The following is a 13,634-nucleotide window of genomic DNA, read 5'->3' on the forward strand; positions in this document are numbered from 1 at the left end:
GGGTGTACAGTCTATTTGAAGTTGTTTAAACAATCAGTTCCAAGGTGTTGAAGAAAAAAACAAAACAAAAGTTTTCCTCTGGTTCTAAGAGGGCTTTGGTTCAACAAACACGCTGTGTCACTATAAAACTGCCCGCAAATGTAAGCTTTAACACACCTTTTCAGCTTGTCATAATTTGATCTCAAATCCCCCAAATCAAGTCAGAGTGTCTCCTAATTTTAACACTGAAAATATAACTTTGGACATTTTTGGAACTGTTACTGTGTGATTAAGACACATGTGATACCCAGAATGAGTGTTTTATTTTCTAGCCAAACACTGACCTGTGATATCACAGTACATGGTTTGTTGGTAAAGGCTGGCCTCCTCAGGCTTGAAGACAATGTTGAACTGTGCAGTAGTGTTGGGCCATATTTCCCCTTCCTGAGCCATGGAAAGACAAGAACACAGTCATACACATTATGCAATGATTTTACTGAAAGGATATAGAGCAGACATGCATCTACACTGCAAGCGCAAACATTCTCATAGAGAAAGAAACAGGTGGCTTTGAGAAGAGTTTGTGTTCTTAATAGCATGATGGTGTGGATGGTCAAGGAGGGAGTTTTTTTTTAATAGAAATTTAACTGTAAGTCATTTCAGTGTAGACGACAATGTGGAAGCTGATCTATACTTTAGTCAGGCTCAACTGTAAACACACACTAACTGCATCTAACTCCTACTAATACCTGTGTGAGTCTGTGTGTGTGTGTGTGCATGGGCTGGTGGGTGTATTTTGAAGTTTGTTTTGCGAGTGGCCTGAAGACTGTTTACTCTCTTCCCTGCTCTCTCTCTCTGTTTTTCATTTGCCTTTGTTCTCCCTCTGTCCAGGGAACCTGGCTGAGCTGAGCAGAGGAGACACTGGCAGAGAAGGAGGGGCGGCAGCAGTGTCAGAACAGGTCAGCCTATGTGAAGGTCCCTGCAGTGTTTCCCACAGGTTGAGATTATACTTGTGGTGGTGGATGGCCCGACATGTGACCAATGTGTATACAGAAACTTGTGCAGTTTAGAGGGGGAGGGTGTAACCCAGGTTATTTTCTGTTGCTCTGATTTACAGATGTCCCCTAAATGTTTCATAAAAATACTAACGGTAAATGCTACAATTTACTGACATTTCGTGAACGTCTCAAATGCAGGGTAGATGCTAGCTAGCTGCCACTCCCTGAACTGAAACGTGGCCGAAAGTATGTTCCTCATGATCATCAGCGTCCAGAACCGGAAGTGTTTAAAAAATTTAAGTTTGAAAAGTGTGAAATAAGGTATTCTAAAGTAAGATTTACCTAAGCTGAAATTGAGTAATTATTTTTCTTTAACTCCTTGGGCAGGCCACACAATTAAAGCCTATCTATGGGATGACCCTCCTGTTTCTGAGGATCCAGACTGGATTTACATGCAAACAACAGAGATGAATCTTGAGGTTTGCGACAGATTTAATTTCAGGTCTGATCTTTTTGGGGGAATCCACAACAGATTCTCATGACTCATCTCTGTCTTTGCAGCCACCAGGCTGCAAGAAGGAGAGGATAGAGACAAGAAAGACAAGAAAACAGGTACAAACAAACACACCGTAGGTTCTACAGTTATGCAGCTGTGTGAGAGGGCCAGGAGGTGGTCCTTTGCAGCCTGGCTTCTACATTCCTGCAGGGCTCTGGCCAGCAGCGGGAGGCGATGGATCGCTGTGGTGTCGGACGCATACTGAAAAATCAGCCGCTCTTTCTCATCCTCCTGCTTCTGCTCGAGTACTGAGCTCTCCCTAGAGAGGGGAGGGGAGGGAGCGAAACAAGGAGGGTCAGAAAGAAAAAGAGGCAGGAGAAAAACAAAGAGTTGCCAACAGAAAGAAAGTGATGGACACCTGAGCTATTACTGGCAACACATGATTTGGTAAAAAGGAAATACAGCACAGAAGGTAATTCAACTTGCTACATGTGCACAGAGAGAGGAGGAAGGGTATCTTACACAGCCTGAACTGTTCAAAATTACAGTCTTGTATTGTCTGTGTCCCTTTGGTGTGCATCATAGACTGTGTAAGACATGGACGTAGCACCCGTGACGTCACCCATTGGTTTCGGGGAGTCGGTTTTGTGACCAAACCATGGGTATTTGAGCTGCGCCATCTTGGATTTTAGTGGGAGTGTACTTTCCATATTTGGCAGAGAGGCGGTTACGCTACGGGTCATCCGGCCGAGAACCAATATTTAATATTTACCGGCTTTCGCCGCTGCTTCCATCTACTATCCACTTACAATTACAGCAGCACACAAACATTAGCAGCCGCTTACTGACGGAGCTGCTCTGTCCATGCAATGTCAGACTTTTTAAACAGAAAAATGAGACGAAATAAAATTGTAGCCTAGTATTCCCACAAAAAACGGACTCTGAGAGCACGGAACACACCGCAACAGCGTTCCTAACATTAGCTGCTCCGGTCCTCTATCTGTATCAGCAGCGACCATAAATCGGCAATTAAGTCATAAGCTAGCGGCAAAATATGCTAATACATGCTAATTACTGCAAACATCCAGGTAAAATAGTGAGAAATTTACTTACCGAAAAAACTGCAACACAGACTCCTTCGACGGTCGGTTAGTACAGTCTACACTACAACAAGCCATACTGTCACAAAAACCTATCCGAACTTTGGCAAACAAACACGGAAACTGCTGCCCCTGTCAGCCGCTGGAGGTAGCCGTAGGCCTCTGGATGTAGCCGCCTAGCCCAGCCGATGCTTTAGCAAAGAGCTAACTGCCAGTGCCTGTCTATGGGGCTGTCACTCAACGTAACCACGGCCTAATCTATGTAAGAATTTAAGCCTAAATAACACTAAAACGGTTGTGGTACAAAGAAAAAAGTTGCCTATTTTAACATGGGGGTCAATGGAGAATTGCTCACTTCTGGAGCCAGCCCCCAGCGGCAGCCGAGGAACTGCAGCTTTTTGAACGCGGAAGTGATCCTCACTGCTAAAACCTACAACTCCCCCCTTGGTGTGCATGCACAAACATATACCTCAATAAGCTCAGGTCCTCTTCTTCCTGGCTGGGCCACATTGACCAACAGTACCGAAGAGGGATATCACTCCTGTTGGTGAGAGACACTGTGTGTACGTTGGCCAGAGAGATGTAAGTCTTCTTCAACAAGACGGAGTCGGGCTCCAGATTAATGTTCAGTTCCTCACAAGCTCCGTACAAGCTGATGTACACATCTTCACCTGAGCAGACAGATACATAAGTTCAAACGCACATTCATGCACAGACAAAAGTACAAATGTATATTTTTTTGCCTTTTGATTATGAGCTATTAATTGTTACCTGGGGTGGGTCACATGATTTGTGACAAAGAATAAAGATTTGAGTGCAATTCTTTTCCTCAATGTATTTAAACACTTAGTTGTAACACTGAATTCCTGAAAACATCTGAGATGTGGGTGGCACTTCAGAAGACTGTGACCACACTATGTTGTTGCTGTATAACAACTCACATCTCATTGTCTCAGTCTAAGAAGTCTGTCACCAGTCTTCTTGATAATTTTGTCTCTTTGTCCCATGTTTGCAAAACTACACATTACCAGAAGGACAGCTAGTTTTCTTTTTGCCACTTACTTAAGAAGCACGCTAACTAGGAGCTAATTCCTTCTTAGAGCAATGCCCTAAGTGTGTTGTTGCATGGGAGAGGGACAGTTAACACTGATATACTGTACATACAGTTTTCAGCTGGGAGCAGCCCAGCACAACAAAACCCTATCCACTGAGCAGCCACTGCTGCTCCTCTGGGAGTCTCAGGCCTAATGTGGGCAGGAAATAGACGAGAAAGTCACAGTGCAGTCAAGGACACTCTGCAAAGTCTAGCTTTGAAACACTGAATCTGCCTCAAAAGGAGTCTCACAGAGAGATTAAAATGGTCTTTAAGGGAAAACTGGCACCCAAAACAGCTTATTTTATTATGCTGCCAACGCCTTTTGAGTTGCAGCAATGTGAAATACATTAAGCTGAAATAAATGCGAAAGGTTTAAATTATAATGTAGTAGGTTTAAGGTTAATATGATTTCCCAGCATGGCACATTACAAAATATGGATCTCTGGGGTAAAGTTTCAAACCCACAAACCACAAGAGACAGAGTTCTTAATGGTTAGCAGGACATCTAATGAGTCTCTGTGGTAGTAACCTGGTGCCACCATCACAGTGTGCACACCTCCAACAGTGAGACAAAGAGCAACAATAACAAGCAACAAAAATAAGATGCAAAACTAAGTTTTGTATAAAGCCACCAAGAACAAGGTCTTATGTAAATTTAGTGAGTGTTTGTTTACATTCAAATCAGAAGGACTGGAGCTTTAGCTTGTCGAAGAACACTGCTTATCCTCTGATTATTTATGTTTATACGCCTGCAGAGGTTGCATTTTTCAAATAGGTACAAATTTCCAGCATTAGTTCAACCCAACACACACAGGGTACTCATCTGAATACAGTGTAAGGGAAGGTCTGAACTCTGAACAGTGAGCTGTGGGCTCTGAACTCTACAGGGTGCTCCTCTCTGTGTGTCTCTGTGGTTCATAATGTCTATTAATTCATTTCCCTCGCTCCAATTAAAACACAGACATCTTAGTGAATAAAATTACTAGTAATAAATACTGTGATCAAAGTGACATGGAGGATTTAGTCATCTAAAAGCTGTCCAATGGGCATTTCACTTTAATGTGATTGATGTGCTTTTCAGCATTTGTCCTTAGCCAAAACACAGATGGAGACTTGCTATTAATCACTTCTTACCTACAAATTTATTCTCCCATGTTGTTCCTTTCCAAACACAATGAGCACCCAACTCACTGGGACTGAGGTAAAACAGAGATTCAACACACAGCAAACGTTTTGGAGGATTGATAGTTGCTCTGTAGGACACTGAGGGAAATCCTGCTTTTGGCCAAGTAACAGAAACATGACTCAGGTTTGACAGTGCAAAACTTTTGTGGACTGAAATGACACTAGTTTACTGCCACTGATGTGAATCTAAGAATGCTGAAATACACAAGAACACAGGGTCATTGATGCAAAGTGCCCAAAAGGAGGCCCAGCACATTCATCCAGCTGAAACGCTGCAGTGTTAGTGGGTTCAGGGCTGCAGTTCCTCTCCAGCCTGCAGCATCAACAGGAGAAGAAAGTATACAACTCTGAAATTTTGCCACCTGCAGTTAATTAGTGTCATAAATGTCTTTCAATAGCTATTGTGAATGTGGTTTATAGCTTCTGACATCGCTTACAATGAATTTAGAAACTCTTTACAAGCTACCATTTGGTGTTTTACAGCCAGATGCTGAACTGTATTTCTCTTTGACTATTTAAAATCCACTGGAGTTGATACAATGATTTAAATTATTTGACTTTAACTAAAAAGTGACATTGGTATTCAATGTAAAACATCATCATCATTAGCTTCTTATTAGTTGTTTGAGTGTCTTTTTGGCCTTTTAGCCAACAATAAGAGAAATTTTGTGCTTTTTGATTTTGACTGAATTTATAAATAGTAGACAGTGTAACAAAAGTGATTGTCATTTAAATTTTGTTTATATTTCTGTATATTCTATATTTTTCAAACCAGTGCAGAACCAGTGGCTTCAGAAAGTATTCAGATCCCTTCGATTATCACACTTTAATGTGTTATAGATTGAATTTTAAATGCATAACATTTCCAATGCATTCCTGCTCCTCAATATAGACTCAATAACCTCTCATTTACAAAAGCATTCAGACCCTTTGCTGTGGCACTCCAAATCATGGTCAGTTGCATCCTCTTTGCCTTTATTATCCTTGAGATTTGTCTAGAATTTGACTGAGTCACGTGTAGCAAATCGAACTGATCGGACATAGTTTAGAAAAACACACGCCTGTGTGTGTAAGGCGCCACAATTCACACTGCATGTCAGGACAAAAATCAAACCAAGTCCAAAGAACTCTTTGCAGACCTCTACTATAAAATTGTGGTGAGGCACAGATGAGTGCAGGGGTAGAAAACCATTTCTAAAGCTTTGAGTGTGCCTAGGGGAAAAGTGGCCTCAATAATTTTGAAATGTGAGAAGTTTGGAACCACCAGGACTCTTCTACAGTTGGCCCTCTGGCCAAACTGAGTAACCAAAAAAGAAGGGTTTTGGTGATGAAGGTGACGAAGTACCCAGCAGCACTCTGACAGAGCTTCAAAAGTCCTCTGCAAAGATGGGAAAACCTGCTGGAAGGACAACCATCTCAGCACGCTCCATCAGTCGGGCCTTTATGATAGAGTGGCTCGACAGAAGCCACTTTGAGTAAAATCCATATGACAGCATGCTTGGAGTTTACCAAACGGCCCCTAAGATTGATTGATTGAAACAGAAGCTATTTCTTTCTTTGCCTGTGGGAGGCACCATCGACATGTCTACATTTGTACATCTAAATGGCTGCAGCTATTATATTCCTTTCCTATTGATGGTGCGGGCTGGGGTATGTAAAACTGAGAGAGCAGATGGCAGCAGGGACTGACCTCCTCTTCTTTACCAGGATACTGAAAAATTTCTTTCAGTATCACATTTCAGTTCAAATTAAATGGACTTAAACTGTTTCATCATCTCTAAATCATGTCATGTCATCATCTGCCGCTTATCTGGGTCCAGGACCAGGTCGCGGGGGCGACTGCCGCCCAGTCCACAAAGCACCGAAGTCCTATGGCACCTCTCACGAGTGGTGGGCCCATGGGAGGCGGTGCCGCCCGGAGTGGGGTTCAAACCCACAACCCCAAGAGATTGAGCTCTACCAACTGAGCTAACCAGATAGCCATCTCTAAATCAAAAAACTAAAAGCTAATCATTATTTGCAAATCAAATTGAGTTGCATTATATATTTGTTTTCTTCATTCAACCTCATATTTGTTTTCTTCATTACTTAATGAGGAGCGTTCAGCTGAGATCAAGGATCTGTAACATCAGTAACACCAGTAAATCAATGAATATATTGAAATTCATAAGACAAGTAAGACTCAAAGATAAATCTGACAAATTCAAAACATTGATTTCCCACAGTAAAAAGCAAATGTGCTGAATTTCCACAAGATGAGTTACCCCCATTAGGTTTCAAGTCCTGCTCAACGCAGACTGAACAGAAAGCTTTAAATCCATCTCTGCCTGGGCGTTAACACAAGTGATAAGGAGTGATTAATTGGAACTTCAGATGCCTCATTTCTGAGCAGCATGAAGGCCTCAGTCACAGTACAACTGGCCCAGTGTGAGTTATTTAGCTTTTAGATGCATCAACAACAAACTGACCAGCAATCCTGGTGGAGGGAAAAAACAAACCAGACTGTGACAAATGTTGGCTGATAAAATCTATACGATGACTGTGCGTGCCCTACAGCCAGAACACATTTTAGAATTCAAGGAGTGCTCATGTTTGCCTCAAACGGGCTAATTATCACTGAGATTTCCATCATGAACCTAGAGGCAGGGAGCAGGAATACAAAAAAGCCTGGCCCAGGTCCACGGGAGGGCCACTTCTTTGCTTTCACTCTGCGAGAAAGAAAGGCTACCAAACTGTGAGATATCATCGTATGAAGCAGAAGAGAGAAAAGAGAACACAGAGGACAGAAGATGAGTGATAGAAGGAAATGAGGGGGAGAGAAAAAGAAGAATTGGGGAATACGGAGAGAAAAGCAATTATCTCCCAGCATCCGGATTCTGTGACAGCAGTTGACAGGCAGGGAGAGCTTCAGCTTATTGCTAAGCTTTCATCATGGCTGTCCACCAACCCCTCCCTCCCCCCCGCTCGCTTTCTCTTCCCATAATTTCTCTGCGTGCACAGCAAGAACTCCTCAACCCCTTCAGCTACCTTTGATTACAGCACAAACACTGCAGCTCTGCAGCGTGTGTGTGAGTGTGGACGCACATCACATGCTTGTACTTACATTTGAGAATGTGTGTTTGTTTATGAGCTGCTTGCTGTGTGTGTGTGTGTGTGTGTGTGTGTGTGCTGCTTTTCTAAAAGGCTGCTGTGCTCAAGTCCCCTCGGTGCTATAGCCCTGTCAAAGCAGATGCCTCAGTGCTCCCTAAGAGCTGTCTGTCTTTTCATTTATATCAGCAGCAGTGACAGAGGAGGGGGGCAGGGTGGGAGGAGTGATGGAGGGAAGCAGGGAGGGGAGGTTACTGGAGCAGCACAGAGTCTCTACTCACTTTTAAGACAGAACAAGGATTGTCTAACACACTAATAATGGAAAACAAGTTACCTGAGTAAACTATTATTTTTCAAAGCTTCCCTGGCTTTTAACTGACAACAGGAAATAAAGACGCAGTGTGTACCCGCTTTAAGCACTATGGTGTACTGTACATGCAAATTGGCAGACAACACACTAACACGCACACATGCACCGACGACAGGCTACGTCGGGCAGCCCATGCTGAAGTCTCCAATGGCCCCTCAGCAGAGTAAAGCCTTTTGCGACACGCTGACGTGAAACATACATGAGAGTGAGGGAGTCAGGGAAAGGTGCTAAATTAAAAATGATAGTCTCTTGATGGGCTGTAAGTGGTGTTCTGGACTTGGGCTGGCCCTCCCATTATAAAAGCTTAATGCTGCTGAACACCACCACTGTTGCCACTCCTTCAGCGGACCTGCCTATTTGCAAAGCAACAGAGCACCCCTGCTCCTTTAAGGTCACGCAAACAGGCAGAAAAAAAAACAAAGAATACTTTCACAGAACGCACAAACAGAAAAAACAAAATCACTCATCCACAGACAGATATCTTTTTTTTACTCAAAACAATCATTATTAAAGAGCTTCAAATAAATCTTTTATCTTTTCTGCTTCTGCTGTTGTGAATGGCATCACAATAATTAAATGATAAAGTCAAATGGATGAATAAAAATCAGAAGTCAGAACAATTCAGCTCTTATCCACTATAATCCAATCATAAACGGGCTGTTTCTGCACAAGGTGACTTTGTCGTGGTTGAGTTTCAGGACTACTACTGATAACAGAATGACTGTTGTGTCAGCATGCCACTGAATTTTCCCTCTCTCTCTCTCTCACACACACACACAGTAAAAATGGTGATCTACTCAGGAGATGGATATCTAACAAGAATGAACTCAAGTCTTTTTTCTGCATACCACCACGCAGCTGTTCTACTGTATTTGTTAAACATCACGGGATCGTTCTATAATTTTAAGGGAAGTTGTGTATCTGAAATTTGCTTTAGAGGAGACTTTAATGTGGGCAGCTTGGGTCAGGACCTGATTCTGACTGAAGCATCGCCTTGCAGCAACCTAGCCAGTCCTGTTTGCTGTTGCTGCCAGGGTTTATATAGAAGACTCATGAAATGAGAAATTTACTATAATTATATTATATTATAGTGAAGTATAGTATAGAATTGGATCCAATTTGCAAAGTGACTGACACTATATCACTATACCATTCTCTGAACACATGTAGGGTGTTCAGAACGGGGTGAGCTAACTGTCTAAGCCCCAGTTTAATCACCTCACACAATTTTTGCATGAGATGATTTCTGAACAGGATAAAAGCCATTTACTGATGTTTCGAAACAACCCTCTCCTTTTACCTTTAATTGATTCTGTTGTGTGCGTATAGCAAAAGTCAAAAGCTTTTCCTTTTTGCCATTGATGTTAAGGAGTCTGGCTAGTTGTGAAAGCAACCAAGGCTACCCTCAAAAACAAGTAACCACTGGGTGCTGAAATACGGGTAGAGCCCCTGAATCACTTAAAGAATACTGTTAACAATGGGCTCACAAATGAGCAGATCTGTCACAAACACAATAATTTGGAGAGCATCAATTGTACAATCAGCTGCCATTAAAACAAACATTTATCAAGCAAAAAAAATAAAATAAAATGCTTCATGAATAAACAAATAGAGGATGAATGATTCATTAGTTTACTGCAGTGAGCTGAGGTGAGTTGATTCATCAGAACCAATCTCCTACACAGAACAGTTTAAACTAATAAACACAATGCAGTTCTGTTGTTATTCGTCAAACATTTTACCACAGAAATAACATTTCTGAAGATGATTCTATGGAATGGCACCATCCACTGCAAATGTCAGTCACACCAGTGTACAAGCACTGCTGACCACTTGTTTTCCTGTGCCTTAGTATGTAAATAATGAAGCTTTAAGTAGACATTTGAAAACGGTGGAGCCAGGCTGTCCAAATTTCAATCACCGGACCAGAGATTAAACTGGAGATACACAGATTATGGTGAATTACTGCGTATGCTAAACCCATTAAGATGTAATTTGAGAAGAAATCAGATCTGCAGAGACAGAGAAGAGGAGAGGAGAGGAGAGGAGAGATAACAGGCCCCCGGAGAAAGCTGCACTGAGCTGTAAATACCGTACACCACAGCCATCATAGGCTCAATCGCCACCATGCTCACAGCCCAGTTCCCTGAGGGTGTTATAGATTTTCCTTTCATTACCATTATTTATTTCACCTTTGACTTCATGGCCCCAAGCAGACACAAACACACACACACACATACCCACACAAGCTCCAAAGTAGCTTGTTAGTATCTCCTCATCTGTTATATCCGAGGTTAAAGGATTATTCTGAGGCCAAAAAGCAGCCGTGTTCATACCTGCACATACAGTCATACACACAGTGTATTAGGTTTAAATCAGGAAGCAAAAAGAAGACAATTAAAAGGGAGACAATGAGCAGTTAATTGGATCAGCTTGGGGAATCTATTTGTGCTGGGATGATACTGATATGTGGGTGGATGGAAAACACCATATGAGACAGAGACAGAAAAACACACATGTGCAATGTCACTGAAAGTACAGACTGAAACCAAGCGGCTGCTCATCTGTCAAAAGTGAACAACTTTCTTTGCCCGTCACTATCAGCAAACACTGAGCTGGACTGAAGAAATTACAGTATCCATTGCTTTGTGTGCGTGCGTGTGTGTGTGTGCTGATGGTGAGCCCTGTTTAGCAGTTTTGTTGTGCTTCAGGGTCACCGTTGATGCAGAGAGAGAGAGAATCTTATTATGGTGTTTACCTCTGTGATTATAACAAACACATTCATCCTGTTAGTTCCACACCATTTGACACTGCTGATTATGCAAACTCCTTTGGTAGTTTGAAAATCTATGCTTCCACCCGTGTGTGTGTGTGTTTGTTGTGTGTGCGCGTGTATGCCAGGCCATAACAATATATAATGAGATCATGAGACAATGTACTTTGTTGTGGCAACAGTTCTTTTTCAGTTTCAAATCTCGCTCCGCAGGTTAATGCTTTGAGTAAGCATATTTATGTGTGTCAAAGCAGAAAAAAAGTTATGCTGATAGAATATTTATAAGAGTACCTGACATTTATGGTTCAATTTCATATCAAACTGTCAGGTTTTGATGAAGCCGAATGAAATCCATTTCTGTGACACAGTGTTTCACAAAAAGAGACGGACAGATTGAGAAGCACATTCTGACAGATGAGAGAGAGAGAACATCTGAAAACTCACCACCTCTCTTCTATGGAGGCATACGTAGAGTATACTAAAATTTAGTTTCCAGAAACATGCTTCAATGGAAAAATAACAGCTGAAGAGAAACACACTGTAACAAGGTCATTCTTATTATTAAAAAAAAAGTCTGGATATGTTGATTAGGTCAGATATGAATATTTTACTACTTTTTACTTTGGGAAATCAAGAAATTATGCCACTGTACAGTTGGCATTAGCATTACCAGACCTTTTAAAGTTATTTTTGGCACAGTTTTGTAGCTTTGTTTATTTTTGGGGGTCTGAATTACTCTCACCAGTATGGTAGTGCAGCAGCAGGTCCTGGCTGTGATCTCCTATGGTCGTGGGGTGGAAATCCACAGTCACCTGCATGCTCTCACCTACATCAAGAGTCCCAGAAGTGGGGGTCACTGAGAAAGGCCTGGAAAAAAATAGAATAGAACAGAAATTTCGCAGGGTGGAATAAAAAAACATGCTTGGTGTTTCATACATATACATTTCCACCGCTTGGCCACAACATTAAAACACAAGGTACAGGTACCTTGTGTTTTTCTGTACAGGTACAGAAACTGGCATAAGAAATCAAAATGCTATTGTAATTCACATGAATTACTTTAAATGGTAATTCAATGTTTACCCAACACCACGTACAGTTATGTTTGTTATTTAATAATTTTAATGATAATAATTTAATTGAAGCTATCTGCTGTATATTAAAATGTCATACATGAAATCGCTCACACAGCAGACATTAATATAGTGTGCATGCTCTAACCTCTGTGTGTGTAGCTTGAACTTGGCCACGCTGTTTCCTATGTTGCGGACTAGCTGAGTCCTCTGTGTGGAGGCTTTCACCGCACAGAGGGGCAAATGGAGCTCGTCTCGAAAGTCAAGAATGGCTCGTGGCCCAATGGCACGGACTGGGACCTCAAACCGCTCCCTCTCTGTTACACAAACCAGTCTGTGGTGGTAGTCCTGAATGGAGAGATGTGGCAAGTAATCATTGTATTTAGGCAATTACCACGCAAAATTTTCTGATTTGACATGTGTGCATACCACATAGTAAAGCAGCCACAAACCTGCACTGCAGAGTCTACAGCCATGCTAGCAGCTCTGTGAGGCTGTACTTAGATACACAAGATAATTGAGCTAAATACTAACATCAACATGCTCACAGTGACAATAGCTAGCATTTTGATGTTTGACAGGTATAATGTTTACCATGTTAGCATGCTAACATTTACCAATTAGCACTAAACACAAAGAACAATTGAGGATGACAGGAACATAATTAATTTTGCAGGTGTCTGGAAATAAACCAAAGTATTGGACACATTAATAATTTGTCCTGATGATGGTACAGGCTGAAGAGTCAAGGGACAGACATTACTACAGTTCAAATTATTGAAATGCCGAAATTTACTAGATGTAGAGTCAGGGGATAACCACAGCCAGCAAGATTCATCCAACTGTATGGGGACCACAGATGGTAGCAGTCCATAGTTTTTGAGATATTTCAGTCTGCACCAAAAGTGGCGGACTGACCAACCAACGGACAGACTGACACTGCCATCCCTAGAATCACGCTGCTAGCATGGATAAAAACATTAAGTGTGGTGACCACTATAAAACAGCCATGACATACATAAGGGATTATGTTACCTTTAACATTTGCTACATTTCATGTTGACCTTTGCTTCTCAGTTTTCACTTTCAGCCACAGTATCAGTAAAAGAGACGACAAAAGGATGTGCGGGTTGTAACTCAATGCCTGACCCTTGACCCTTAATCTTCTGAAACTGACCTAGCTGCTGAAAGAGATTTGTGCACAAAATATGAATGAAAAACAACTGCAACCATTTAATTTATTTGATATTATTTGTCATTGTTTTCATATTATTTATTTAATCTGTGTATTTTTGGTATACTGTGTAATTGTCTTCAGTAGGAAGCACTGATCTGGAGTCTTATCTTTCTAATTTCACATTCTTACTCACATCCTATCCTCTGCTTCCCTGAAGGTCTGATTACTTTGCTGCATCTAATCATCTAATCTAAATTCTATAATAACCTGCTCTCTGTATCTGTATCTATATTTGCATCT

At 41.6% G+C, this 13,634-nt stretch overlaps 1 protein-coding gene across 1 annotated transcript in view; it reads right to left on the reverse strand.

The window, feature by feature from the left end:
- Positions 1–13,634, reverse strand: part of hydin (HYDIN axonemal central pair apparatus protein) — a 65,726-nt gene that overhangs the window by 47,613 nt on the left and 4,479 nt on the right. Inside the window, exons 6-10 of the mRNA XM_041038154.1 lie at positions 12,306–12,505; positions 11,827–11,951; positions 3,043–3,244; positions 1,606–1,792; positions 324–423 (exon numbers count right to left, since the gene is read on the reverse strand). Of these exons, the coding sequence (XP_040894088.1) occupies positions 324–423; positions 1,606–1,792; positions 3,043–3,244; positions 11,827–11,951; positions 12,306–12,505 (814 nt within the window). The remainder of the gene's footprint in view (positions 1–323; positions 424–1,605; positions 1,793–3,042; positions 3,245–11,826; positions 11,952–12,305; positions 12,506–13,634) is intronic.

Source organism: Toxotes jaculatrix, chromosome 5 (genome assembly GCF_017976425.1).
Source record: "Toxotes jaculatrix isolate fToxJac2 chromosome 5, fToxJac2.pri, whole genome shotgun sequence".
NCBI classification, from domain to species: Eukaryota; Metazoa; Chordata; class Actinopteri; family Toxotidae; genus Toxotes; species Toxotes jaculatrix.